At 41.0% G+C, this 24,361-nt stretch overlaps 1 protein-coding gene across 1 annotated transcript in view; it reads left to right on the top strand.

Annotated features, from left to right (window-relative positions):
* The first annotated feature begins 7,712 nt into the window (after window positions 1-7,712).
* LOC137324303 (formin-2-like) overlaps window positions 7,713-24,361 on the top strand; it is a 315,087-nt gene continuing 298,438 nt past the window's right edge. Inside the window, exon 1 of the mRNA XM_067988446.1 lies at window positions 7,713-9,258. Within this exon, the coding sequence (XP_067844547.1) occupies window positions 7,713-9,258 (1,546 nt within the window). The remainder of the gene's footprint in view (window positions 9,259-24,361) is intronic.

Raw genomic sequence — 24,361 nt, forward strand, 5'->3', positions numbered from 1 at the left:
CCTCCATCAAACTTGTTTTTTATTACCATAAACCTGCAATTTTTTTCCCCTACCCAGGTCTTTCTATGCACCATCCCTGGATGAGAGAATGAGCAAGATTCTGCAAATAGTGCTATCAATCCATCCACTGAGATATATACTGACTTCTGCACCAATGCAGCTTAGGTCAGGCACTTGGCACTGTAATGTATTCATTCAAACAATGGAGGGGGAATTAGGAGTTTTCTGTTGTGACAAAGACCATGCAGTGATTGTATATCTTGTAAGGACCATTATTTTTTTCCTGCAAATAATTAATCTTTCTAAAGACTACCATGAAGAGAGTTCAAGAACAGTCTAAGTTTAGGAGGAATTATGGATCAGTTCAGAAGGTAGGAATACAGTGAACTCTTGTATTGTACCCAGGCTTCACATTGCTGTAGGCTCCTGTATATCTGGAATGAGTCAATAATCATAGATCCCGTGTATCTCGTCGCATTGCCGACATATTGTTAGTCGTTAAACATTTATTTGCAGGAGAAGTCCTTGGGTGTTCCAAGTGATGTAAACATCACGTGATCTTTGTGATAACAGGATACTAGTCCTCCTGCTAGTCTCTGGATGAATGTACTACAGTCATGTGGAGGATCATTGGCACAATTCTGGCATAGTGTGTTGAGCCATTTGTTTGCATGAATCTGTTATGCAAAATATATACATAATAAATCACAAAATGTAACTCTGTCTTTTGTGAGATCCATATGGAGTAGTGTTGATGAAACAAATTTAGTGACTGCTTGTGGAATTGTTTCACTTTTACTTCATTGTTTGAAGTGCAGTATTAAGAGTGAAAACTTTAGATACTTGCAGCATCATGGTGTCAGAGTAAAGGTAGATATAGATTTCATTGTCTTCAGCCATTGAGCTCCTAAAGTCAGTTGCGCTGCTTTGGAGAGGCAATAGGATAATAATCAGGCACTACTTTCTCTTCACTGTTTGCATGCCCCCCTACCACCCCCCAAACCTCTTCGCCAACTTCTCCCTCCACCCTGGCTTGAGTAAAGAGGAAGAAAAATGGCAAAAGAAAGATTAACCCTTAGCTACTGGAAGGTGTAAAATGACTATTTCAGAGCAACATAAAAAGAGCCTTAAAACAGATTGGATACTGGAAATGCATAACTGAGGGAGGAGATAGTATGCCTTCAAAATTCTAATTTCAAATGATGCATTTCCTTCCATATGCAATCATTTATCCCGAATGTGTTTGTGTAACAAATAGATCTAAGCTTTAAACATGAAAGTTGACTCCATTTAGTGGCTGTAAATGGAATGGTTTGACACTGTCTTTCCTGCATTGCACTGACCAATTTTAAGGTAAGGTTTAAGTTTTTAATGCATATCATCAGCTTATTTCATTTGTTTGCACATTGTCATCAAAAACTGCAAAACAAAGGGTGCTGAAAGAAAAGCTCCAATGCCAGTTCTCTGGGGGGGGCGGGGAGGAATGTCAGGCTGTTGCACTGTGGAGGCATCAGTGAAGTGATCCTGTTCTCACTTCATGTTTACACAGGGATATCTTCCAGTTTTGTTAATGGCTAACTATCAGGAGAGTAGGAATGTATCGGATTGGGGGAAGACCAAGTCAATTGATTTTTTTTCGCACCAACTGCCTCTTAAAATTACTTGTTATAGGGCTGCATCGACTCCCTGGTCAGTCTATTGTAAACATTCACCACCCTCTGTGTGAAATGGTTAAATCTGACCAGTCCGTTCACCTTTCCCTCGAGTTTCAACCCTTTTCCCCCTTGTTGCTATTTATTGTATAAAAGTAAACAGTTCCTCAGAGTTCCACTTGATACCCTTAAGAATCTTGAACACATCAGTAAAATTCTCTCTCTTTTTTCATTGTGTAAATTAACAAACATTCACTCGTTGCCCCCTCCCAAAACTGGGGACCATTTAAGGTCAATTGTAGTTTTGCACCACTGCTGAAACCTATTAACAGAACAAGAACGGAACCTGCAATCTTCCTGTTGCATATGGCTCAGCACCACATCAAACCACGATTTCACCAAATGTGACATTATTGGAGGTTAGTTCCATGCTGTCCACTTGGAAAGAACACAACTTGTCGGCATTGAAGGACCAGTTTCAGTGACACTTCTTCAGATACTGAGAGGGTGGGGCAAAACTTTGTATTTTCATTGGGTGAACAAGCTTGCTTTAACTTTTTTTATATAAAGATGCCATTTCTGCAAAAAGAGCTTCCTGTTACTCCATCAATATTCATAAATGGATAAATGTGCTCACTTTATGGAGCTCTGGTAGAACAAGCTTGGTTGTGGAAGTTGACAATTTGAAGATTTTTTTTTTATAAATGGAAAGAGCAAGTGAGGAGGAGAACTGAGCATTTCCATTAATTTTATTTGTTTCAATCATCAAAACATGTTATAGAGACCAACATGATTGAACTAAAGCCAAACTAGTTGCAGGAACCAGGTCAGTGTGAAATCTCCCCTTGAAATGATGGCCCTTTTTAATTTGGTCTTTAGTCTTTTTTTAAAAAAAAAACTTTCATTTTTATAGCACCTTTCACAACTTCAGGATGTCCCAAAGCACTTTACAGCCAATTATGTACTTTTTGAAATGTAGTCACTGTTGTAGGAAACACAGCAGCCAATTTGCGCACAGCAAGGTGCCACAAATAGCAATGTAATAATGACTAGATTTTAGTGATGTAGGTTGAGGGATAAGTATTGGCCAGGACATTGGGGAGAACTCCCTTCCTCTTTGAATAGTTGTGTGGGATCTTCTACGTCCACCTGAGGGCAGACGAGACCTCGATTTAGCATCTCATCCAAAAGACAGCGCCTCTGACAGTGCAGCACTCCTTCAGTACTGCACTGGAGTGTCAGTCTGGTTTATGTGCTTGAGTCTCTGGAGTGTGATTTGAGCCCACAACCTTCTGACTCCGAGGCAAGAGTGCTACCACTGAGCCTTGTCTGACACCCTAACACTCAGCATTGGTAGTATTGTAACCATATGCTTATTTCTATGGGTAATATTGTGCTTAGCCATATTGTACCACAGAACAGCAAGCTTTAGGTTAATCTATGATCCAGCAGCGTGGACACTGATCTCCTCCTCTTATGTTTTGGAGAGATGTTAGGCCCTTCTGTAGAGGGAGGGGAAAGCTGGTAGGCAAGTCATTGTGTGCCACCAGCACACATCTCCAAGCAGACTATTTGGGCAGCAGTCGACACCTGGTAAGCATATGGGAACATAGGAATTGCTCGACGAAAAAATACCAAGGTCCTTCTAGTTTGCCTTCTACCATCCTGGTAGTCACATGATACATTGATAATGCCGTTGTTGACTAATGATAGAAATCAATCTCTATCAATTAGTCTACAACACACCCAGACATGAGACGAGGAAACCCCTCGTTATGGAAAGCTTTGGAAACCAGAGTCGCATGTTCCTCAAAGCATACTACACTTACTGTACATCATGAGAAGGTAGACAACCCATCCCCCTTTAAACTGGAGATGGTGCAACAAAGTTTTATAGAAAATGGAAGCAAAACCCATGTCCTCTTCTTATTTTGGCACAAGACAGTGATATTTAACAATAAAACCATGTAAGTATTCATATAACTGGTTTAAATGCTTGTACACAAACTGCTGCTTTACAGCATAAACCTTTAAATAGAAACTGAGTTCCTGATTTATATTTAAAGTCTTATGAAGATTATTTTAATATATTTTCAGCTTAAAGGGATAGGTTCCAGCTATGCTACTGTTATACTCGTGCATATCCATTATACAGCTGTAGGGGGTGAGGCTGTGTTTAAATAATGCACCTATCAGGTTATACGTCACTGTAATCAGAAGCACACTCGACTTTTGGAGCAAAGTGAAGGTTTGTGTGCGTGTTTGCGTGTTGCCTGCTTCATCCAGGTGTACAGATTGAGACTGAAATCGAATCACCAGCACAAGTGTGCTGACTTGGGAAGGTTGGATTTGTATCTGTAATTAGATCAGGTTTCTAATGCATTCTGTTTGCTTTTAGATGTTCTACTAGAGCTAAATTAATGTCGGTACACAGTCAGACAGAGCTGCTGGAAGGATGCCAAGTTCAGATGTTTACAGGGCTGGGTGCTGAAAATGGGTTTATCTCAAAATAAAAGGCTTGTTTAATGTGTCTGGTCCTCCACCTATGAGTAACCTGATTTAAAATCACTAAAAATGACTTTTTAAAAAAAAAACTATACTGAACCATTTACTAGTTTCATTGGTGTACACTAATCAGTTTCTTAGTTTTTACATATCAAAAAAAAATTAATTTACTTTGAAAACGTGCCTGTTGCTTGAGAAAATGAGTGCAATTTGAAGAGCATTCCCGAACCAGTGGAATCTCTCGTTGTCGACCTGGGAGCGGGGCCAGTTTTGCGGGCGGGGCCAATCCGGGTGAATTGAATCTTAAACCAGCGTAAAAGATCTCTGAAAACACAAACGTACGTGTTCTCAGGCGTAACTCACTTGCGTTTAAAATTCCGCGTTCTTTTGCACTGGTTCGGCTGATTTTTGCTTGAAATGCACTGGTGTAACTGGCGTAAATGGGCAGAATCTCTGCCCCTATGTGTGTGGCATAAGCATATATGGAGAGTCTTTTTAAAAAGAAACTCTTTGCAACTTTTTCCTCTTCTGATCGCACTGGCTGATGCTAAATCTTGGTCCTATGGATGCCAACTGCTCTCTGATACTTTGCCCAAATGGCCATCCTTCATGTGTGAGGCTAACTGTTATGCTATTCCATTGTGGGGGCATCGTAGTCATGCCTGATTCTTTATCATTTCTACCTCCACCACCATTTTAAGAGCACTGAGGCTGCTTGCAGCACATCCACTGCTACCTCGGCAGAGATAACTTAGTACAGGCCAGGATAGAACCTCGGACCTTCCCTCTCTCTATGTGGATCGTGCTTAGAATATTTTGTAGCTGATCCATGAGGGACACTAAGCTGACAATCTTTGCACATCCAGGATTTTTCATCTGTTCATTAGCCTGCAACTTTGTGCATCAAAGTGAATGGGGAGGACATAAAGGACAGGCTGATGTGTTAAAAACTAGGCCAATGTGCTTGCAGTATCTGGAAAATGTGTCCCTATGAATAGTTAATATCCAAAATTCACCTAATATGCTAATATTCAATGGTCTATTTGTGTAGAAACATAGAAACATAGAAAATAGGAGCAGGAGTAGACCATTTGGCCCTTCGAGCCTGCTCCGCCATTCAATATGATGTTGGCTGATCCTCTATCTCAATACTATATTCTTGCTCTCTCCCCATACCCCTTGATGCCTTTTGTCTCTAGAAATCTATCTAGCTCCTTCTTAAATATATTCAGTGACTTGGCCTCCACAGCCTTCTGTGGTAGAGAATTCCACAGGTTCACCACCCTCTGTGAAGAAATCTCTCATCTCAGTCCTAAATGTCCTACCCTGCATCCTGAGACTGTGACCTCTCGTTCTGGACCCCCCCAGCCAGGGGAAACATCCTCCCTGAATCCAGTCTGTCTAGCCCTGTCAGAATTTTATATGTTTCAAAGAGATGCCCTCTCATTCTTCTAAACTCGAGTGAATACAGGCCAAGTTGACCCAATCTCTCCTCATACGACAGTCCTGCCATCCCAGGAATCAGTCTGGTGAACCTGCGCTGCACTCCCTCTATGGCAAGTATATCCTCTCCTTTCTTAGGTAAGGAGACCAAAACTGCAATACTCCAGGTGTAGTCTCACCAAGGCCCTGTATAACTGCAGCAAGACATCCTTGCTCCTATACTCAATCCTCTTGCAATGAAGGCCAACATACCATTTGCCTTCCTAACTGCTTGCTGCACCTGCATGTTTGCTTTCAGTGACTGATGTACAAGGACACCCAGGTCCCTTTGTACATCAACATTCACCAATCTATCACCATTTAAATAATACTCTGCCTTTCTGTTTTTCCTTCTGAAGTGGATAACTTCACATTTATCCACATTATACTGGATCTGCCATGTATGTGCCCACTCACTCAACTTGTCTAAATTGCCTTGAAGCCTATTTGCATCCTCCTCACAACTCACGATCCCACTTAGTTTTGTGTCGTCAGCAAACTAGATTCTATTCTTTCCCCTTCGTCTTCACAATCTTTTCTCTTCCCCCCCCCCCCCCCCCCCAAGCTTCTGAGATTAATTTTAAATCTCATACATGTTAGGCTGTTTAAGATCAGAAACTAAGATGAAACTGCTGAATTTTTCAGGAGAAGCAACATGCAGTATGTGACATTTGGTAGATTCTAACCCTTCCAACTCCCAATTTCTGTAGCGCAATGTGTGTATGACCTGCTTCACCCGGCCGCACATAACGCAGCATGTTCATATTCAGAATTGATAATTTATATGTTCTTGGTAATATCTGCAAAGGGTTGAGTTTGTTCTTGTATTGAAGTATAGGGCACTGGTTATTTTAAGGCCAAATTTCCCTAATTTGTGATGACTTTATCATCACTATCTATCTTCTCTGACCCATAATTATCTTCTCTGATTCAGTCAGTCAGAAGAGAAACCAGGTTGTTTTTCACATAGCAGTAATTAAAAGAGCCATTGATTCACCTTGCTGTTCCCTTTTCTTCCCTTCCCCCTTCCTGCTCTCTCAATGACTGGGTATACATCCATATACACACAGGTGCATGTCATTGCTTATCTTGTACGCAAGAGGTCTGTATCTAAAGTAGCTGTAGCAGCTTTCACCAACAACCCACCTTGCCTCGGTAATGGAACTTGAACTGAAAGCTTTTATATTTCGACTTGGTTCCTACAATATAAAGCATTCACTTGCATTTAGAAATGTAATATCCACTTTTAAATGCGAGTGCATGCTTTATTATGTAGGAGTAATCCTGTCGTAAATTTGCAGCTAATTTCTACTGGAAAGTATTTTGAGTTATTAAAGAGTTAGAAATGTACAGCCTCAGCAAAGATTAAAATACTTGCTTAATGTTAGGTTTGGTGCTCATCCAGTCAGTCTTTTCAAAGAGACAGCACATTTGCTCAAAAAACAAGGGTGCTTGTAATTGATTTTTTTGGGGAGGGGAGTCTCTGATCTGTTTTGATCTCCCTGGGGTGCTTTATCCTTGTGAGCTGTAATCGGTTTCCATGGCAACAGAAACTACAGATGCATTACATTTTTATCTTTTCTATTTTTAAACTAATTCTGCAGTGTGTAATTAATCCTTTTTTTCTCCCTTCTAGGAAAACAATTGCCGTGTTTTCAAAGCTTCAGCTGGTAGACGTGAATCCTCGGCTGCCTCTGACCTTATCCGATGGATTTTCTCTTTTTTCAAAGAAATGCTGACTCCGCTATGAAAGCCATTCACACAGTTGAGAGACTGACTGACAACATCACCGAGAAGTGTTTCTTGCCTTGTGTGGAAAAGGCTGCCGGGCTGCTCGGTCACAGACTGTGCAGAAGTACGAACTGCACTGAGCATGTCCCAGAGGAGGGGACCACATTATGCAAAAAGACTGCAACAGCAGATGGGAGAATCTTCGGCACCGAGCAAACGTTTGTTTTCCCTGCATCTGCGGGAGGTGCCACTACTGCAAACGGCTCGGCACCGGACAGGACAGGGGAGGCTGAGCATGGCTTGAGGGGGAAGAGCTTCTGGCCGTTCGGTAACGCCGCCAGCATGGGGAACCAGGACGGGAAGCTGAAAAAGACTGGAGGTGATGGGCAGGAATGTGTGGAAGACGCTAGGCCCAAGGATGCTGATGGCACAAAGAAAGGTTCAGGAGGTAGGAAAACGCATGCGAAACACGGCAAGGGAGGCGACAGCAGCAAAAGGAAAAAATCCGACTCTTCTCGCTCGGTGTTTTCCATTCGGAAGCGCAAACCGCTGTCGCGGGGTAAAAATGGCACAGGCGGATCGAAAGATGATGTATTGGAAAATCGGGCCCTGCAAACTGGAGAATTAGACAGCGTGCATTCGGTTACAAAGACTCCCGATATAAGCATTTCTGCTGATGAAGGGGGCCTGTCTGACACCGAAGCTGAGCATTTAGACATCACCAACGACAGCCTCCCAGCTGCTTCGGAGCTCCAGGACGGACAAAGGGTTAGCTCTGGCTCGGATACAGATATTTACAGCTTTCATTCAGCCACAGAACATGAGGATTTGCTCTCGGATATTCAGCATGCCATTAAGCTGCAGCAGGGGTCAATTAGTGCAGCTGCTGCGAAACGGCAAACACCAGAGAAAGAAATTGAAAGTACCCTCCTACTAACTGAGCAATTTATAGCCCTGGCAGACATTGATGACAAAGAAAATGTTCCAGATGTGGAGCATATCTCTTCAAAAGCAGACAAGGTAGGAAGCCTTGCATCTGTGAGCCGGCAGGAGCAGGGTGAGACTGAGACTAAAACTGAGGAATCCTATGGCACGTCACCTAAATATAACGGATTTAGTGGAAATGCAGAGCATCTAAAGACTGCAGTAAACGAGAGGCAGGTTTCCATAGCAACTGCTGCTGAACGCAGCCTGAAGGTGGGCAATGGTCCTGTAAGTGATGTGGCACTGACACAAAATGGATTTGACTTTTATCCGAATGTCAGTATAACTCCTGATCAGGTCTGTCTCTCTCATGAAGCCGATTTAACTGATTATGATCAAAGCTCCATTGGAGAGAAGGACGGTGATTACAGTGCTGAGAATGTGCTAGCATGTAACCACACAGGCTATGATTCAGACGTGTTTTTTGATGCCTCTGGCTCTGCAATTAAAAACAGTGCCCTCCGTGTTAATGCACGGAGGCCAGAATCTCCTGTGAGCGCGCTCCGATCTTGTAGGCCTTTTCCTGTAGCAGCATCAACTGTGGCCAGGCCGTATCCTCCGGTTAATGCCATCTTTGTTAGAACGACGACCAGGCAGCTGAGCTCTCCCAGTAATTCGCCCTCCGTTTCGCCGTCACAGAGCCCTCTGTTTCAGAGGAGGCAACGTGCAGCTGAACAAAAAAGGGGCAAAGAACAAACCAGACAGCAGAGATTCTCCAGTGTGACGGGTTTGCTCAGTCGATCAGCTGACTGGACAGAGGAGTTAAAACGGCCAAAGGGAAGCAGTATAAAGAAGGCAGGGTCTGTGGATACTTTGCAACATTCGGGATCTCCAGAAATTCTACCTCTGGAACCTACGAAAAGAGCTTCGTTATCTGATGGCTGCTACCCTGAGATCTTCACTGGTAAGTGTTTGTCTTACTCGGGTTGTAACTATTGAAGAGGTTCCACTATCTCTTCAATTGTCCTGTACTTGGTTAAAGTCTGTCTCTAAACCAAAATTGGTCATGCTAGAAAATTCACCAGCCATGCATTGAAAGTCACTGAAATGTGGACAGTGTCACTGAAAGGGAAAGTTGGTATATTTGCTACAAAGCAGGGCAAGGAAACTATTCAAAATTGACTTTCAGCTATTTTAAATTTAAATCTCTAATCTTGTAGCAACAACAATCTCAGGGATGAGAGTTTGGTGACTGGCTTTGCATTTCTAAAACACAAAATCCGACAAGTTAGCATTAAAAACCTAGTCTGATTTATGGATGATTTAAGCTTGAAGTTTTTGTACCCAAATTCAAAAACTGGGAGTCATTGCTTAACTTCGGAATTTGATTTCCAACTAGGCTTGGGAGGTGGGATTTACTTTCTAAGTGTAGTTAAGTTTACACCAATTTTGTAACCGTTTGACTTAAAAGCTCACTCAACAAAATGGAGCTTTGCATCTGTAAATGTAATATAAACAAATTAATGGTGTTTCGTTGCTACATTTAGCACTTATAGGCTATATATGATCCATTTGTAAATTAAATTCATTCAGCCAATGAAGTATTGACTGTTAAGGATGTTTGAACTCTATTGAAGATACCTTGTCCTGTTTGATTGTAGTGAATTTAATCATGGGTAAGGCTTCTGATTTGCAGTTTTATAGAAAAATGGATCAAATTACAGAATGTGGTTCCTGAAACATCTGTGAAAATCCCATGTATCAAATGTGGAATTTAACTTATTCAATCATAAACCCCTTTTTCATAGGGGTCTAAAATGGAATTGGGTTTCGTCACAAAAATATCGAGATTAAATTCTTAAATTTGGCAATTTTTTTTTCTAAAGAATCATAACTTGAACATTTGAGTTGCAGAAGAATTTGCACACTTGAGTCTGTCCAGAGCACAGTGTAAGAGTACATGCTGCTTTCTAGGTTTCAATGTACATCGATACATACATCATAGCTTCAAATCAAGTTTTTCTCATTTGTTTGCAAGTTAGCAAAATTGGAGTCTTTCCTTGTCAGGAAGTTTGGGTCACTTGGAGTGAAAAGCTCAGTTCCTGGGTGGAGGAGGCTCCTGGGATCGGTGGGAGGGCGGGAGTTGTAAGGTGGGCAGGGATCTGACTATTCACAGGTTGGCCTGGAGATCCTGTTGGATGTGGAGCTTTAGATTTAGTGGGCCTGGGTGTAACTCCTGGTGTTTTAGCTCCCAAGTGTAGTCTGAGTGCTACCTGCTCTGCTTGGCAGATGTCCCACAAGTTTGCCCAAATTTGTTGTGGGGGATGCTGAGTTTTGCCAAAATTTGGGAGGCACTCACTGTTTGGAACAAAAGCTGGGTGGGGCTGCAAGTGGCAGGGGTTTCTTGCCATGCTGGCAGTAAAGGAACAAAGAACTTGCTTTTATGTAGCATTTTATCACCTATCTCTGAAACTTTCCAAAGCATTTCACATACAATCAGTTAGCTTTGAAGTGAAATTATTTGCATAAATACAGTACCTATTATGCACAGCAAGGTCCCACGAACAGGGATGAGATAAATGACCAATCTTGTTTTCGGTGGTGACGGTTGAGGGAGAAATGTTGGGCCAGGATACAAGAACAGTTCCTTGTTTCTCGTGGAAAAGATTCCATGACTGTATAATATTCACCAGAGCAGGAAGGCAAGGCCTTGGTTTAAAATCTCGTCCACTCCTGGCAATGTGACCCACTCTCTGCATTGCACCGATGTGTCGGCCTAGATTCTATGGGGCTTAGAGCACAGTCTTCTGACTTTGACGTGAGGATACTACCAACTGAGCTAAGATGAAACGTGGGTATAAAAGCATAGTAAGACTAAGCGTAGCTTTGGTGGCCTGTAGGAACTAGAGGCAGGTGTAGGGTCATAGTGGGTGTTGGAGCGTGACCTTATGGCACCATTTCATCAGCTCTCGTTTGATCAGCGTGGGCAATGGAGTATTTTGAGTAGATCACCCCACTACTGGTGGTGATCATGCGAATTGGCCTTGATGCTTTCTTCCACTGCTACCTTGGGCGTAAGGGATCTAAGTCCTCTGTGATTTCAGGGTCATCCGATGATCTGGAGGATGATAGAGTAGGGACATGTGATAAGCCTAGGGATTTTTTTTGGTGGTAGGGGTTGGGGGGGGAGGGGAGAAAGGGGAAAGATTCTGTATTTTGACCAGTTCTAGTAAGACTTGTTTGCACTGGATTTGAAGTTGTAGTGTTGCAACTGGGTGTAGCAAAAGAAATCCTCTGGGAAAAGTAGAACTTGTCAGCTGTGGAAAGGTCGCAATTTGGTCCTTGTGGAGCAACTTGGCAATCTGGTGCTGCTCATCTCGTACCAACCCCTGAAGCTCATTGTGGTGAGAACCTCTGGAAGGTTTTGGTTGTGTCATAAGACTAAACGGTCCTCTCAATGTAATGTGTGCATTCCTCCAGGTTGTTGGAGTCTGTAATGCTATTAGGTGTTTCCAGATCTTCCAAAACTCCCTAGATTCTAGAATGTTCCCAGTGGATTGGGAGGTAGCAAATATAACACCGCTATTCAAGAAAGGAGGGAGAGAGAAAACCAGGAACAACAGGCCAGTTAGCCTGACATCAGTCATTGGGGGAAAATGCTAGAATCTATTAAAAAGGTGGTGACAGGGCACTTAGAAAATCCTAATGATTAGGCAGAGTCAACATGGTTTCATGAAAGGGATTTACTGGAGTTTTTTGAGTATGGAACTAGCAGGGTAGATAAAGGGGAACCAGTGGATGTAGTATATTTTGGATTTTCAAAAGGCATTCGATAAGGTGTTCTACAAGATAAGGGCTCATTGTTAGAGGATTGGTTAATGGACAGAAAAGAGAGCAGGAATAAATGGGCCATTTTCAGGTTGGCAGGCTGTAACTAGTGGGGTGCCATAAGGATCAGTGCTTGGGCCTCAACTATTTACAATCTATATTAATGACTTGGATGAAGGGACCGAGTGTAATGTATCCACGTTTGATGATACAAAGCTAGGTGGGAAAGTAAGCTGTGAGGAGGGCACACAGGCCGTAAAGGGATATAGACAGGTTAAGTGGGCAAGAAGGTGGCAGATGGAGTACAATGTGGGGAAATGTGAGGTTATTCACTTTGGTAGGAAGAATAGAAAAACGTAATATTTTTTAAATGGTGAGAAACTATTATTGGTGTCGAGAGAGATTTGAGTGTCCTTGTACACAAAGCACAGAAAGTTAACATGCAGATACAGCAAGCAATTAGGAAGGCAAATGGCATGTTGGCCTTTATTGCAGGAGGGTTGGAGTACAAGAGTAAGGAAGTCTTGCTGCAATTGTACAGGGCTTTGGTGAGACCACACCTGGAGTACTGCATACAGTTTTGGTCCCCTTATTAAAGGCAGGGTATACTTACCTTCGAGGTTGAGGTCGAAAATCAGCCAAGATCTCATTGAATGGCAGAGCTGGATAAGTGGCTGTATGGCCTACTCCTGCTCCTATTTCTAATGTTATGGTTCCAGGTGGTGGCCGATATTTTCTGTGGGGGGGGGGGCTCTGCGAGGAGAATTTTGTGCATTGGGTTTTAGTCGGTCAGTACTTGTCTCCATTTCCAGCTAGAGATTCTTGGGGGACGGGGAAAGCTTAATTTCAGGCAATGATTTTCTCTTGATCTCTGGGTTAAAGGATGCTGGAGAGCAAAGTGGTAGAATGCTTGGTATAAAGCAGAATACTATATAAACAATGATATTTTGTGCTCTATCCCATGTCTGTGAGGGTTCATTTGTGTAGCTGTGGGTAGAGGTGCTAAACAGGAAGGCTGGCCTGCCTCTCCCCTTGTTTGACTGAGAAATTGGTGGTGATGTAGCCATTCGTGCACATTGAGGAAGCAATTCAGAGGATTTTGACCCATTATCTGAGTAAATGGCCTTTAGGGTAGACAAGCAGAGTGAGCATTTTCTGTGTTCAGATGCAGCACCAGTGTGGTGGTAGTATTTGTGCTGATGAAGTAATCTGCCACATACATCTCATCTGGCATGAAGCTGGCTTGATTGGAGTAAATTGCTGAATCTAGCCTGAAGCCAGATTTTTGGCAGTGTTTCCTCACAGCTGATTGATTAATATGGAACTGTATATTGCATAGTCTTTGGGGTTGTTAATTTAGTGGATTAGGGTGATTGTGGCAGAATCAGGTCTATTTTAGAATTCTGGTAATTGGCAAGAAAATCTTCTCTCTTTCTTTAATGCTTGAATGAATATTTTTAGAATAACCATTCAAAGTATGAATGTAATGTGTAAAATGACAGTAAAACTGTGTAAAGCTCTCATTTAAATGATATGAATGTCACTATCCTTTGCTGTTAAATAACCACCAACATTGAAGGAATAAAAAGTGAAATTTTTATGATAAGCTCACAAAAACTTTGAAATGCATGGAACTACACTCCGTAAGAATGGGAAATGAGGGTGGAGAATGTTGGGGCTTCACTGGCTGATTTTATCCAGTGAGTATCTGGATCATACGGCTGAGGAAAGTTCCAGGCTCGATCCCTGGCCTATTCTGAATTAGCTAATCTCGACTGGCATGGCAGTAGGAGCACTACAATGATCACAGTGCTTCTGGATTAGAGAGGAAAATTTGCTATGGTCCCTGTGGGGAGTGCAAACGTGTAGTCTAAATTGGGCTTGACTTGGCTTGTCCCCTGTAAGCAAATAGCCTGCCGACACTCACTGTCCAAGCTTGCATATGTAAAATAGCTATTTGAGTGATTGGTGCCCGTGGAAGCAGCAAGAAGGTACAACCCTCAGGAGGGAGAATATTGTCAGACAAAGTTCATGGAGAGTAAGTCACATTTGTAAACCAGAACGCAGTCTCATTCAACTTAATGTGATTTGACAGACTACTAGTACCTGACATGGGTATCAAACGATTTTGCTGATCTAAACTTTTCCTGCCATTCTTGTCTGACTTATTAGTCACAACGTTGTTTTTTGTTCTCTGTGCTGGATTGTGCTAAGGGGTTAACAATTTTCATTCCCGTGAAGTTGGGGAAGACCCATATGCCAGAGCAGAAGTGACTTCATTTTGAAACAATTGTGTTGGTTCAATTCTAATCCACATCAACATTTTGTAATTGGGTTATCGAGGGGTGTGCGTGTGGGGGTGAAAATGAAAGTAAATATATTACTGTGTGACCCTCCACTGCTACCCTATATTTTAGCTACCTTTTTTATATTTTAGCTGCCTTTTTAACAAAACAAATGTTAGACTGCCCTGTTAGCTCAGTGAGTCACTGTAAAACCAGGTAAAGTTTAATCCCTGATCCCTGCTGAGCTGGCTGATTTCAACTGGGGCAATGGTGGGGCCATTACAATTGGCCACAGCACTGAGGTTAAGGATGGTAAAATTGGGTAGGTTCCCCCCCTCATTGCCTTCACGTGATCTTGGCTCTGGAAATGCAATTGGGCCATCAAGACTTGAACATAAATAACAAACACTTGGGTGAGGCACTGGAGGCTAGTCCATGTCCATGGAACTATATTCTAGCAAGAAATTTTTTTTTTTAAAACTTACCAGTTCAAAAAAATTAAATATGATCTTTTTACTCAAACCTTGAAGAATCATGTGACATGTTTTCATTCCCGCTCCTCTCAAAGGTGCTGGATTATGCTAAAGTCCTGTTACAGGAGTACTCGCATCCTGTGGTCCCCTCACTCAACTTGCTATTCTTTCTGTAGAAGTGACAACTTCTGTTAGTCAAAGGCATGAAGCCAAGCTTGGTCCTGACCTAACCAGATATCCACGGATTTATGCCTTCTAGTAAGGGTCGTTATATAATGAGCAGGAGCCCTGGTGGTGAAGCGGTGAAATAACTCTTATTGGTTCTGTAATGTTGCAGTACACCTGCTTAAATTCCAAGGTACAGGGGATGTACATTTTGACGGGATGGAAAAAATTCCTGAATGAAGTAATTAAAGAATTAACCCTTTTTTTAAAAAAAAAACATGGGAACTCATGTTGGATTATTACATAGAATTAATAGTCTTCAGCACAGAAATAGGCCATTTAGCCCAACTGGTCTATGCTGGTGTTTATGCTCCACATGAGCCTATGTTTTCATCAATATGTTTTCACACATTCTAGAACAGGAAACCTAAAAGGCTACATATAGTTTTTTGTTTGCTAAATGACTAGCGGTTTATACTAATGTTGTAAAAGAGCCATTATGTTACCAGAGACCACCTTATAATTATGATATTGCTCCAAATTGTTTAGTGCATGGATTTTAGCAAAAATGATTTCGATTTTTGTAGCAACATTATCATGGCATGATTGATTTCTGTCGTGAAAATTCTACCGTGGAGTGAATGGACTTTAAATGGAAACTGCAATGGGCAGCATGGAACAAATTCAGCAAGATGGAATGAATCAATAAACATGGACTTGGAAGCAATCGTGTTTTTTTTTTAAATGTTGTCCTTGTATTTGTTGAAATTTTTTTTAAAGCTTCCTGGTGTTGGAGGAAGCACTACTGTAGTTTGTAATTTATCTCTTCCACTGCCAACCTCCCACTGCTCGCGCTCTGTTGCTCCCTTGCTCTCATCATGCACACCTACAAGTAAAATTTGGCTGCATATTAACTTGCTGCAGATTTTATATAAATTTCCCAAACACTTATTTATATTTGCTGTCTAAGCTGGTGCAGATGCTCTACGGATTTGGTCTATAACTGGAAACTTCATGCCAAGTAACAATACATCCACTCAATCAATGTAGTTTTGTAGTTTCTTTTCTAAATGTATATTGTGTGCTACTTGATGCAGTCCAGATTGCTGTGGGATTGGACTGGTTTCTCAGACTTTGGTATGTGGATTTTTTTTTCAGACACTAACTTCACCAATTTGATTGAAGTAAGGAGTGTTTTTTTAAATTGCATCTGAGTCTATGATCAACGTAGCGAGAATGTGCTATTATAAATCTGTATGAGGTATATTATGGCGTAAATTAATAATCTTCAGGTTATGTATATGATCTTTATGTGCAAGTATTTACAATCAGCAAGAGATCCGGGTCCTGAAATTCCCGCAGCTGGGGAGAGCGCATCTGCAAAAGAGTGGGGTGGGGGAAGAGGGAATTGGGGTGGGGGCAGATCTCTGAACTGGCAGTTTTCTGTCTCTTGGCTCCATCAGAAATCCTGGCAGTTTCAGGGGTGGGACCCATAATAATGCCTGCGTGTGGGTGGGTGATTTTAGATGGCGGAAATGCATCAGAGGATATATTTCCTTCAGTTACGCTTTCAGTGGTACTAGATGCCAGGCACAGTGATAGATCACTGAGCTCCAGCAGTGTTGAGGCTATGGGGTTGGGGTGCAATGGCGTTTTCACAGAAGAAGGCAGAGTGAGCAATTTTGGAGACACTACCAGATTCCCAAAGACCCACTAATCCTGTCTACCTTTGACTCCCTTGTTAATCAGGAATCTGTCTAACTCAGCCATAAAAAATATACAATGACCCTGCCTCCACAGCTATCTGGGGAAGGGAGCTCCACAGACTCACAACCCTCTGAGAAATTTCTCCTCATCTCCATCTTAAATGGGAGACCCCTTATTTTTAAACTGTGGCCTAGTTCTAGTCTCTCCCACAACGGGAAACATCCCCTCAGCATCTACCCCTTCTCATCCCCTCAGGAGCTTGTATGTTTCAATAAAATCACCTCTCGTTCTTCTAAACTCCAGTGTATACAGGCCCAACTTGTCCAACCTTTCCTCATATAAGATAATCCCTTCATCCCTGGAATCAGTTGAATGAACCTTCTCTGAACCGCCTCCAAAGCAATTATGTCCTTTCTTAAATAAGGAGACCAAAACTGCACACAGTATTGTCTACAAAACTTTGTCTACTCAATATGAAGAATTGTAAGGAATCTTACAACACCAGGTTATAGTCCAACAATTTTATTTTAAAATCACAAGCTTTCGGAGATTATCCCCTTCGTCAGGTGAATGAGTGAAAAGGTTCTCAAATCGCATATCTTATACTAGGCTGGGACAGCATCACACCAATCAAAAGGTGTCGTTGTTGTTCAAACAGGCCAGTCACTGAGAACAGCACGTCCCAGTACACTGGATAGACATTGTGTCAATTACACAGACAGGCAGAAAGAAACCCAAAATGGCAGAGAGAGAGAGAGAGAATATTAAAAAACATAATTTTTTCCCCCTTTTTGCTGGTGGGGTTACGTGTAGCGTGACATGAACCCAAGATCCCGGTTGAGGCCGTCCTCATGGGTGCGGAACTTGGCTATCAATTTCTGCTCGACGATTTTGCTTTGTCATGTGTCTCGAAGGCCGCCTTGGAGAACGCTTACCCGAAGAGACACACGACAACGCAAAATCGTCGAGCAGAAGATCTTGGATTCATGTCACGCTACACGTAACCCCACCAGCAAAAAGGGGGGAAAAAATTATGTTTTTTAATATTTTCTCTCTCTCTCTCTCTCTGCCATTTTGGGTTTCTTTCTGCCTGTCTGTGTAATTGACACAATGTATATCCAGTGTACTGGGACGTGGTGTTCTCCGTGACTGGCCTGTTTGAATAACAACGACACCTTTTGATTGGTGTGATGCTGTCCCAGCCTAGTATAAGATATGCTTAGACACAGCTCGATGATGAATGACAAATGTGTGTTAAAGTAAGAAACCATTCAGTAATTACAGGTCACCAGGTTAATAGGGTCCCAACGACAGAGACTGTTGTCTTCAAAAGTAGAAAAAAAAGTTAAATGCCAAAAATATTTAACTTTTTACAGATTAAAATACAGCACAGATTGTTCCTACTTGGGTACAAGCCAAGTGTAACTTTTTTTATTTAAATGTTTTGAATAGGTCAGTAAATAAAGGCTTGTCATTTGTACCAGTGATGTGGCACATGTTGGCATCATTTTAAGATGTGACATCTTGAAAGCAGCAAGAGAGGGGGAAAATAAATTCTTGTGGTTTTGACTGCAGGGAGTATTGTAATTGGTTAGTTTAGGTTTGCTGTTGGTTGCCTGGTTGCTAAGAGACCATGTACTGCAGTATGTTCTGTAAAATGCTGATGAAAGGGGAGCCACTTTAAGGGTTAAATGTTCAGTGCTGCCTGTTTGTACCATTGAGGGGAAGAGAACAATCGTATGTTAATTGTATCTCAAGTTGAACAATGCTTCCCATAGAATAAATTATATTTTGTTGTCCTATAACTCTGCGCAGCTCTCAACAGTATAACCACACTTTTTGTACACTAGTGCACAATGCTCTTTAAGGGGCCCTTTTTTCATAAACTAGCTGACTTTTTTTTTTGTTTGTACCCAGATTAAAGAAATTTAAATGAAGTGAATCATATCACTTCTAGGTCACCTTGCTGTCTAAATACAAAACTTTTTTCTAAATTTTTTGGATTTAGAACTGTCAGTGAGCTGGATCCTAGGGCCTTTTTTTGTTAAAACTGGTTTCTATAGGACAGCAGAGGGTCTATAAGTCAGTCATTGGGTTACAGAAAACTGATTTTAACAGTGTAAATGCTGGAAGTCAATTCACAGAGGCTGAGTACCTGAAAAGGATGTGCTCCACCAACCAATCACTGCTGCACAGTCCAAAGTTAATGCAAAGTTTTCAGTGAATTTGAAAAGTTCTAATTTTTTTTAAAACAGCTTACCATTTTAAGATTGTCACATGCTGGTGAAATTCCTCAAACCTTGCTGTATCCAATACATACAAGTAATTTTAGTAGATCACAGGGCTCTACACTGTTCTAGTAGCCTGCCCTAGGGCAATAAATGAGCTTCTTGTTGCCATTGAATTAAATGGGCCTGTCTCTGTTCTCAGGTACTAAGATGTACTTTGAGCTACACTACATTTCCAGTGTACCTAAGAGACCTGCGGGGGAGGGTAATTTTCAACACTGCCATCTGGGTGATAATGTGGCAGAGCAATTTGCCCACCCATTATAGAACCTGCCCAATTTTAGTTCCATTTAATCTCAATGGAACAAAAATCAAGCTAGTTCCACAAGAGGTGGGAAATCTGCTCCACCAGCTTACTGCCTCAGGTAGTGAAGTTGAAAATTATGCTCTGTCACTGGATGAAAGAAGGGACTTCCCTGAAGCAAATAACTTCAATATTGGGAAATGTATTTTTTTTGGGTCTGGGTCTCCACAGCAAAATCATTCACCAATACAAACCTACAGATCTATTTAGACTGCATTGACATTATAGTAAGCCTATTTGCATTGAAATGTTGGAAGTGACAGAGGCATGACAACCAGAGTGATGGGCCTTTCTTGTATTACACTGGAAGCCAGTCCATCCAACTTGTGACCGTTCATAAATGAATGTGTGAGACTACAACTATCTAGCCCAGCTGCACCCATCCCTTTTGGCTGAATGTGCACCAGTCTGTGTTCCAGATGTTAATCGTTGCTCAGTAGCAAGCAGCTCGCAAAGTATAAAATAAAAGGCGGCTAAAGGCTTTTTGGCTTTTTGACAACCATATTAACTGAGTAACAAATTGCAGAATGGGTTGTGAGCCTATAATTGTGTACAACTAAATTAGTGGACAAGTGCAATCCAGTGATTATCAAATAGCTTCTAGAATGCAAATATTAATTTGTAAAGAAGGTAACAACTTGATTCTATCTTTATAAAATATCTTGGAAGAAGGCAATTAATTTCAAGTATAGGAAATTTTAGCTTTTTTTTTAAAAAGAAACTTTTTTGCTTCTGTTTTAAAGACAACTTGGAAAGAAGTCAATTGTTACATTGGTTTGTTTGAGCCAATATAAACTGAGTAACAGCTGCTGACCAGTGCAGGGGCATTTCATTTTATTATTGAGGGGTATTATTTCCTTGCAGTGTTAGGGAAATTAATAAATACTATAGATGCTGCATTACCAAGGAAAGCAAAAGTAACATCTATTTCATGGTGTGCATAGGGTAGGCACTTATATCAGGACTTGACAAATTGACTGGTAGATAATTTGATTTCAGCCTGTGACTGTGATCTAATTGCATGGTCTGAGATTGATTCTTGATTGTGTTAAAAGTAAAAATGCCATATGAATTCAATCCTCCATCGTTGCTTGGTTTGAACATGACCGCTTTGGAGTTCAAATTGGTTGCTACAAGAAAGAGATATTGGGAAGGGCTTGGTCAAAGGTGGATTTTAATGAGAATCTTGAAGGAAGAAACAGATTTGGAGTGGTGGAGGGGCTTACTGGTCTATTGTGCAGCACTCGTTTGTCTTGAGAAGTCAATGTTAACTCTAAGGCTAGTGTACACAGCACTAGACTCTAATCCATAATATCTTTAGTAAAATGACCATTATCTTAAAAACAATTTAGACAAATTAAGCATAAATCAATTAAGGACAACAGAAGAAAATAGGAAGTACAGGAGGAACTTTTTACTGAGGGGGTGGTAAGTACGTTGAAAAGATTAATGGTTTGGGTGGTGAAACAAGAAGTATTTATGGGTTTCAAGAAGGAACTAGACAGCTTCTAGTCAACAAATGGGATTCATTCAGCATCATTAGAAATGCACCAACGGAATACTGTGGATAAGTGAACCAGAGAGACCGAAGATCTCCTGCCTGAAACTGTTACTATTTCACATCCATATGAACAAAATGGTACCAGCTATCGTGTTTCAGCACCTCGGCCAGGTCCCTGTTTTTTAGTTTCCAACAAAAATATGGGTAGGACCTTTCAACTTTGTGGGGTGTAAAATGGGCAATATTGGATTGGCTGCCCATTGTACACTTCACCTAAGTTTTCTTGACATGGGAAAGAAAATCTGGCAGGGTGCATAATGAGTGGGGTGTGCAATGGGCTGCCATTCCGATATTGCCCATTTTACACCCCTGCTGAAGTTGAAAACTCTGGCGATGGACACGGTTACTTTCTGTGAGTGAACTGGAAGTTAGTCTAGTGTGGGTGACTCTCTGGTAGGTGTCTCGTCTACACTGGGAGAAATTTGTAAAACTGCACAAATGGATTTGATTACTTTAAAGATCACTGTTGAGCACATCTAATAGCTCACAGGGGAACAAAGTTAATACAAGCTTAAATAGGACAAAAACAACAATGTATGAACGAGTTTATAAAAAGATAGTGAATGCATTCATGTTACCTATTTGTATTGGTTCTTTGCCAATAACAAACATGGTATAGGGTGTTTTTTTCATATGGTTATTAACAGGGATTACTGCTTTCTAGAGGAAGGATGATTTATTCTGACTACTGTCTCGCTTTTAAACATTGTTTCTGGTGATGTCAAATCTCCTTTTTTCGAATGGCCTGTAAGTGTTAGACAACTGGGAAATTTGGAAAAAATGATTGTCTCAAGATAGTTAGGTGGTGAGGGAAGTTCAAATAATTCCTTCAAATATCAAATCACAGATGAGAAAACTGAGATTAGATGCCTAAGGTTATCATAACCTTATCGCCCATTGGATTTGTCTCCATGAATTAACTTTTTTTTAAATGTAATTTCCATTTTCCTTCTGGGAGTACAGCAGACACTGCTCCTCTTGCATTAGATTGTGTGTGTGCGTGTGCTTTGGTCTGACTTTCCTCTTGTGAGGAAACACTTTTTTGCTCCCTTGGAGCTTCCCCAAAAAAGGTGACTTGTCTGAAATGGGTTTTTGTGCCTTTTTGGACCTTATGTGAACATACTCCAGAAATTAGATAAATCAACTAGCTGAAGAATCTCTGCTTGAAGATGTGATTGATCAGAATAACCAGTGTTTGGCAATGATGTCCCTGGAAAGCATGTCTTGACTTTTTTTAATATAAGTTAAATGCTGTTAAGATTATTGAACCATGAGAAATGTATGGAACATTGAACTGGCATTGATTTTCTTAGTGAGCCTATCACATGCCTGAATGCTTGGAGTTGATGAACACAATTGACATATGAATTGATTGAAATACTTGGTTTTGTGCTTTAATGCCCTTTTTAAAGAGGAAAGCAGGAAAAAGTTCCAGTATCTTTAATCAAAAATGTCTATGAAGTTGCAAAGTTAGGACCTGTTCTAACATCTTGATGTGTATATGAAACCACTGGAGCACTAAACTGCAATGATAGTTGACATTTTGGTTGGTTACTCTGGAGAACATAACCTGATACTAAAAGTAGATGTAAAGGGATACAGTCCTCAAAGGTGTTTGGCAGTTTTTTTTCTTTTTGGAATTTCATTGACAAGGCATCCATGTATTATGTGATGTAATGTCATAATGTTTTTTTTTCTTCTCCTCTTAATGGAAACAGTGCCCCTTAAACCTTTTTATATGGATCCTTCAAATAATAGTTCTCCACGTATTACTGATGGGATTGCCTTTTGATTTCAACACTTCTTTTCCCTCTTGGTTTCTATATCTTTTTTAAAAGATTTTTATATTTCTGCAGGTTTTTTGTTCTATAAATGATTTGCTGAGAATGCGAACATTGTACAATTTAGATTTATAAAGCCAATATCAACTAAAAACTGGAAACAATGGCTGGTCCTGATGGGTCAACAACAGTTCCAAGCTGCTCGGTCACTGTTTCTCCCTCTTTCTCCTGCACCCACAACCTGTCACTGCTCTTCACAAATTTGAATACCAAAGACCTAGATGCCCTTTGTAAAGTTTCTGATTTCTCTGAACTCGACTGGTTTATAAAGTCTTTCCTCATGAAGTCCTTTAGTGGCTGTCAAAATGCATGTAAAAGGGTTTCATTCTATTGCTATTCAGCAGTTACACTATACTCATGTGGAGCATTAGACCAACAAAAAGATGCGGTTTTGATTCTGAATAGACTCCATTAGAAGTTTTGATACTTATTGCTCTACAGCAATATTGTACAGTTGGTTTGCTGAATTTGGTGGAGTTGCAGACAGGTTTCAAATATTTGTTAATTTTTCCTCAAAAATTAAGTAAGCTTGGACAGTATCTTGAAGCTACTGGATTTTAAAAACTACAATAGTAGGTGTGTTGCAGAAGGTGCAGTATTGACTGAATCCCCTGGTTGAAGAATGGAAGGGCGTGTTTTATAACAAAGCACCACTGATTAGATCCTCTGTGGCTGTTTAACTCAATTGTTCCAAACGACATTGGAAAACAAGTATTCATTTAGATGTCTTGTTGGTAGGCAGCTGGTTTAAAAGCAGCATCAAACCACACCTTAAAATTTGCATTAGCAAGGAAACTTAAAAAGGTTTTTAAAGCCCTTTTTTTTATGTAGTTGGGGGTGCATGTTAGAAACCTGATTCTAGATTGCTAATGTTGATATCGAGCTGGATATTAAGAGGTGTGAGAATTGGAAGCCACTGGTTTTTGATTTTTTTTTCCTCCATCTCTGGGGAAGCATTTGAGCTCCCTTTAACACCTCTGCGTTAGGTTACAGCAAAGATCTGATGCTCGCTGTGTGGAGAATAGTTGGCACAAGCTTGTGACTTGGTTATAGCATAGTTCATTTGGAGCCTGAATGTGCTGTACCACATTCCCTGTGAGTGCCTTTTCAGCAATGTCATTGAAGGTTCACTATTATTACATAACTGGCCATGTTACTTCTGAGAGCTCAATTTATATAATGATACTAAAAGATCTCCTGTGGCATTGCTTAGTGAACTGGCGCTTATGCTGCTAAGAGGCCCATTAGGACCAGTTGCATTAAAGACCTAAGTCAAATTGGCAACTCAACATGACCATCCTATCATTAAAATGGTACTTACACTGTTAAATACTAGTTCTAACTTTCTGCGGTGAGTTAAATTTGAGTTTAACGTGCAAATCCAGCAAGTTCTTAAGAATGGGGCAATTGAGAGCGAGCTGCCGTTTGTATGGGGCAAATTAACCAAGTTACTCACTGAATATCTCCTTCGTCTGAACTTGCTGGCCGATTTGTGCATTAATAACGGCGTGCGTCACAAACTCACGGTTACTTTTCCAGAATGATTTGGGCCATTGTTGACCAGAGATCAATCCAGAAGTATTTTTGGATTTAAAAACCTGAGAATGATTAGCTG

This window comes from Heptranchias perlo, chromosome 8 (assembly GCF_035084215.1).
Source record: "Heptranchias perlo isolate sHepPer1 chromosome 8, sHepPer1.hap1, whole genome shotgun sequence".
NCBI lineage: Eukaryota > Metazoa > Chordata > Chondrichthyes > Hexanchiformes > Hexanchidae > Heptranchias > Heptranchias perlo.